This window comes from Pagrus major, chromosome 7, assembly GCF_040436345.1.
Source record: "Pagrus major chromosome 7, Pma_NU_1.0".
Taxonomy (NCBI): domain Eukaryota; kingdom Metazoa; phylum Chordata; class Actinopteri; order Spariformes; family Sparidae; genus Pagrus; species Pagrus major.
The window spans coordinates 18,157,978-18,163,977 of NC_133221.1; the positions used below are offsets into that span (position 1 = coordinate 18,157,978).

At 41.1% G+C, this 6,000-nt stretch overlaps 1 protein-coding gene across 1 annotated transcript in view; it reads right to left on the bottom strand.

Moving 5' to 3' along the window:
- Window positions 1–6,000, bottom strand: part of dip2ba (disco-interacting protein 2 homolog Ba) — a 48,859-nt gene extending 42,859 nt beyond the window's left edge. The window contains exon 1 of the mRNA XM_073470077.1: window positions 5,801–6,000. Coding sequence (XP_073326178.1) covers window positions 5,801–5,885 — 85 coding nt within the window. The 5' untranslated portion in view covers window positions 5,886–6,000. The remainder of the gene's footprint in view (window positions 1–5,800) is intronic.

The window sequence follows — 6,000 nt, forward strand, 5'->3', positions numbered from 1 at the left end:
GAGAGCATGTGAATAATTCAGCTGACAACAGGTCTGGAGGAGGAAAAAGGGACTGAAGCGATCATTAACTATTCACAGTATAACAGTATTATGACACATGCGCATACACATTTGGATGTGTATACACACACACTGACACACATACAGAAAGACCTTTGCCAAGAGTACCCAACCATCTGCTTGGACCTGAGGCTTTGGCTTTGAGGCTGTGAGGAAGATGATCTGTGCTTTTTGGATTCTGACCTATTGGGTGCTAACAGAAACATATACTACCCACATATCTAAACAGGAAAACAGAAGTGGACATGAAAACTCATAGGTTTAAAATAGTCTTGCAAGTAGGACTGGGCAGTGAATCAACTTTAGTGTTTATCATCATCTTTATGATCAACATATTGCTCATGATGAGGTATCAGAGTTGTTGCTATGTATGTATAATGAGGATTATTGTTTTGAAGCCTTGAGTTTGGCATTACAGTGGTCGCCATCTTGTTGTTTTGGAGCTACAAGTGACCATATATGGATGAGAGGGTGGAGCTGGGAAGGATATCCACTTGATTGGATCTGACTGAGAACCCGACGACACGCCATGGTAGCAACTTGTCAACCTCAAGGTAGCCACGCCCTACAGCATACCGTTTTATCATCTATTTTACTCTAAATGGGACCATAATTTACAAAATGAACATCGTGCTATATTAGAGAAAACTTGACTGAGACCATAAACTCATTATGACACTGTTCATTGAGGTAACAAATTAAGCAAGAAGTAGGTTTGTTTTCTTTTAAGCGTACACACAATCAGGCCAAACCAGGGGAGTCGCCCCCTACTGGCCATTGAGAATAATGAAGGTTTAAGGCACTTCTTGATTGGCTTCATTTTTCAGACCCAGAAGCTCAATCCATATTTTATACACTCAATGATCTAATAAATAAGTCACTAAATTTTATCAAAATCTCTCACAGTATGAAATCTTACATTTTTTTTGTAATTATAGCATTATGTTCTATAAAAACACCATAAAACCATTTGACTAAATAGGATAAACACGAGTTTAAGTTTTGAACATATCATTTTGAACACTGTAAATAGAACCATGGGAAACAGTGGAGTAGTCTGTAATTGCGAAGTTCCTGGTTTACTTTGGCTGGGGACATTTGTTGCATGTCATCATCCCCCTTTCTCCCTCCCCTCGTTTCCTGTCTCTCTCTGTCAATTGTCAAAAGGGCCATAATAATGGGCTTTTAAAAGACAAATAAATGTAAGACGAAAGAAGATAATGCTGAGATAATTATAACAATATCAATTCTGAACATACTGCCCCCCCATTTGCAGGACAAAAGTATGAACATTATGTAGAGCTGTTAACAACACATGTTGTGTCTGGCCTGCAAGAGATAAAAGCTGCGAAATTATTTGATTTTGGGGAGAGATTTTACCTTTACAATGGTGTGAGAGGCCCTTATTCCTCTTTTTGTTTGCCAGCACATATCTCAACCTTACAAACAAGAGCTGTGCACCACATGAGCTTGAGTTTGAGGAAGTGCCTATCACATGTCTGTATTGTGTCTCAAAATAAGCTCTTTGCCCGACTACATAAAAAACCACCAGTTTGCTGCATATCCCATTCATAAATAATACAGAGAGAGAAGAGATATGTTTTCACAGACCTCCTCCCCTGTTGGGAGGAGAGTCTTCTTCAAGGATCCGTCTGGCTTTGCCCTGATTGCTGATACAGACGGGGTCCATATCAGTGCTGTCATCCTCGACTGAGGACCCTCACTGTTAATACAACAATGAGCCAAGCATGCTTCTGCTACATCTGAATGCTGGATAGCCAGTTAACTGGATGATTGGCCTAGAAAGGAAGCAACTGGCAATAATCTGGACTCTCAGTCTGCACATACTGATCATTGATGCAAACAGAGGGTAAGACTATCTCCACATGAACACAGACACAAGTGCTTCTAAGTTTAAAAACTTATAATCAGCATGGGAGGAAATGCCAATTGTTTCAACTTATACTTTCATGTCACAACAGCAACTTGGTTCGGACCATCACAGACGAAAAACTCATCTGTGTGGAATTTTGCTTGGGTCAGCAACATTAGACTACTGGGTAGCATGCTTGACAGTTGGTGGGGACCATCAACCAGGTAGTTTAGTTACAGGGAAGGACCTGACATGACCTTTTACCCCTGGCCCAGCTGAGAGATGACAGGTTGAGAGGGGTGAACCACTCCCCTCAGAAGTGCACACTACGCGTCATCTCCTCAAGTATGACCAGTCATCTGCCCCTCCCTTCTCTTCCTATGGAAGCAGCTCATTCCAATGTGCACACAAAGGCTGGGTTTAGCTGAATGGCCTAAATGGCAGCAGAGCTCCTGGCCACGGCGGCCCAGACCAGCTGAATGGTCCTCATTGTGTCCCCATGGTCACAGGGGGCTAGCAGAAATGGGTTGCTTTTTAAGAGACCATTTGGCAGGCCTCTGTTCTTAACCGAGCAACGCAGGAACAGGCATTTCCACTTGGTACAGAGGAGGTCTTGTTTTGGACTCAAGAAAAATAGCCCATATGATGATGACATCTCACATGCATGCAGTCATAGAGGAGCTAGCTGGCTAAGATGCACATGAGGCTTCAATACTGAAAATATTCAAATATTAAGCTATCATGGCTGATTGAGAGGACATTTATTCTGTCTTTTATCCACTTTGTTCACTAGCTATGGTGTGATCCAATCAACACATGGTTAACATACAATGCTAGTGAATATGAACACCAGGATAATGTGAAAATGGTTGTTTCTTGCACTTAACAATGAAAAGACAAAAGGATGAGCAATATTGACAACACCCTCTATCATGGTATGTCATTTTATATCATAGAATTTATATAGATTGAAATGTAAAGTGAAGGACCGGACATATTAAAGTACTTCATTATCACAGTGATGTAAAAATCATAATAAAAAAAAAAGTGGCTTTAATAGAGTCCTGATCATTGATTTATAACATTGCCCACAATACACACGTAATGCTAAAGGGCTAGTAACAACATTATAAACAATATGGCAAAATCACAGCTTACAAACTTCTATCCATCTATACACTGATAGATAGATCAGTGTATAGACTGACCACACCGTGGTCAATGGTCAGCATGTAAATGTTAAGTGTAATTATTAGGCTAAAACATCCCAACCCACAAGTATAACTTTAACATGTCAGGCCAAAACACAAAATACTGGCTTAGTATTACATTACCCTGCGAGAACATTCAGCTCCTGAAATACCGAAGATGCATGCACTAATATACCTGCTTACAGGGTGCGCAATAAACTTTAATGTCCACCGGCCAAATGGCATCTGAAATAGATTACGAGCCACCTGCATATTCTTCCTTCATTTCGCTAGTGGCTGGTGCTAGTGGAAGGTGACCAGTTAAAAAGCCCTTAATATCTCATGACTATTGAAAAGCAATAAAAACATGCAAAATGGTCACCTTTAGGCTATATTATGTATAGGTTAGCATAAAGTCACATGATCAGCATGGACAGGTAAGTAGTTCCATGATTAATATAAGCTGTCAAAGTCACATGACAGATCCGTAACTGTCATGGGATATAAACAAAGGTAAACGCATAAGCTTAGTCAGTTTGGAATAGACAGACAAATAATGGTTCTGTTTAATCGTTCATTTGTAGAGATTATTTTGACTTTGTGCTTCATTGCCTGGTATTTTAAACTGTCTGCAGTTAAGAAGAACAAACTCAGGAATATTATTAATATATCTAGTAAGATTGCAGATCAACAACAACACAGTATGTCACTGCTTTGTGTGACAGGAGTGAAAGTAAAAGTACAGGGGTGATCCTTAGTGATACATCACACCCACTCTGTGATGAATACATGTTGTTACTATCAGGTCAGAGGTGCAGGGCACCATCTTTGCCAACTTCCTGTGCCCAGAGATCCTTTAAACCTTACAGTATGGCTTTGTTAAACAAATTGTTGTAATATAATTTGTTTCTCACATGCATTTGGTATATTTACATTTTTAACTGTTGGTGGTTGTAATGGTTGCAATGTTGTGGTTGTTTTTGTTTACCATTTGCCACAAACACAAACATAATTTCCTAGGGGACAATAATAAAACGAATCTAACAAACTAATGTCCAGTGTACAGGTTCGTAAGTAGTCACATAATTAGTATAGGCAGTTCATATCACATGACAAACCATGTGTAGCAGAGAAAATCACATGCCATTAACAAAATAATATATGATACATAATATAAGATATTCAAGGCTTTGTAACTCATCGCCTTTTTGAGAGCCTCAGCTTACTTTCAATATTGGCTGATATGAGCTGCGGAAGGCGTTAACCGCCCCATTTCAATATATTTATAACCGACAGTAATTAGCTTGTATGCATTTTAATTTTATTGGACTATTTATCATTATATAATTGTCAAATGCAAAATAACTATACTGATGAGGTATTTTATGGTACCATGTTTCTTTTAAAGGCCATTTAATTTAAGGCCTTATCACAGGCATGAATGAAATGTTTAAGAGTCAAAATGCATATTAATGTTGGTGCCAATCAGACATGAGCGGGAAAATATCAAATACTGGTTACCAGTTTCACACCCCCTAAAATAACCAAATGTCAATCAGCATGGATAGGTAGACACTGAGCGGTCACTGCGCAGGACGACTGGATTCGATCACCTCCGCAGGAAGAATGTAACCCAGGTGCTATGAAACAGGGGGCTGGGGGGGGGGTACTGTCAGGGATGTGACAATGTGTGTTAAAGGGTGTAGAGCAGGACAGGGGCTCCCAGCTGCTCTGGGGGATGGGTTCATTTGCAATATGCTTTGGATGAATGAATGGTTGTTATATTTGTGAAATACAATAAATAGACACATCCACCATCACCCATCTACAGCAGAACAAACATGCAGATGGACGCAGACACCTGACACTGTTACAGGGCAGGTAGTGAACCTATAATTCAAGTAATAGCAGGTTTACACAGGTGTATAAGGCTTTGTACACATCTTGACGATCACTCTGATGAACCTCACTGAGGTCATGTTTGATAATTACTGACAGTCATTCATGACAGACTGTGCCTTCATATGACACCAGAGCAGGAGATGACTGGAGGCCTTGTCATTACTCCTCAACACTACTCACAATGACTCACAGCTTTATTGAAATGAAAATGTTTTAGCTGAAACCTAGAAAACAGACGCCAAGAACAAGGCTTGAATGATGTCAAACCGGAAGTCCCTGATGAATCGAAGTCTAACCATATGAAGGAGTATAACAAAGATGACAGGAGAAGGGTCAAACCCTGATAGCCAGACCTTGCCTCTAGCCATCCCAGTCTGTCAGACAGCCTCACACACACATTGAACTATGGCTTTGACGTTCAATCACTCCACAAACGAGGAGATTATGGACAGAAACACGTCTTTAGATCGACGTTTTGCTCTGAGTGGTTAAGGATAAAGGAGGCACGAAGAAATGGATGGGAGCCTTCCTCATGCTCTGCTAGCTCGTGTGCCCACATCCTGTATTAGCACAAAATAAGCTAACTGAGGTGCCGGTGCGCTCATTCAATTCATCATAAACGTGAAGTAGAACAGGAGACGGGAAACTACCGGTTTAATCGATGCTGGTTAGCCCAGACAGCTGAGACACATAGCTAGCTTAAAAATCTGCTATAGCATCCCCCCCCCTACCACCACCACTCCTCCTGCCCGCCAGCCCCCCTCCCCTCCTTTACCTTCAGACAGCTCCAGATCCAACTCCGCCAATTGGTCTCTAACCTCTTTTGGCAGGGCGGACAAATCCACGCCGCGGTCTGCCATGACTTCGCCGAGAAACCCGAGGGCAGTCGAGTCGAAAAGACACCGGGCTGTCGCGGAGAAGTGTCAAAAAACAAAAATTAAAACGCCCTCCCTCAAGACACAAAACAAGCATCAG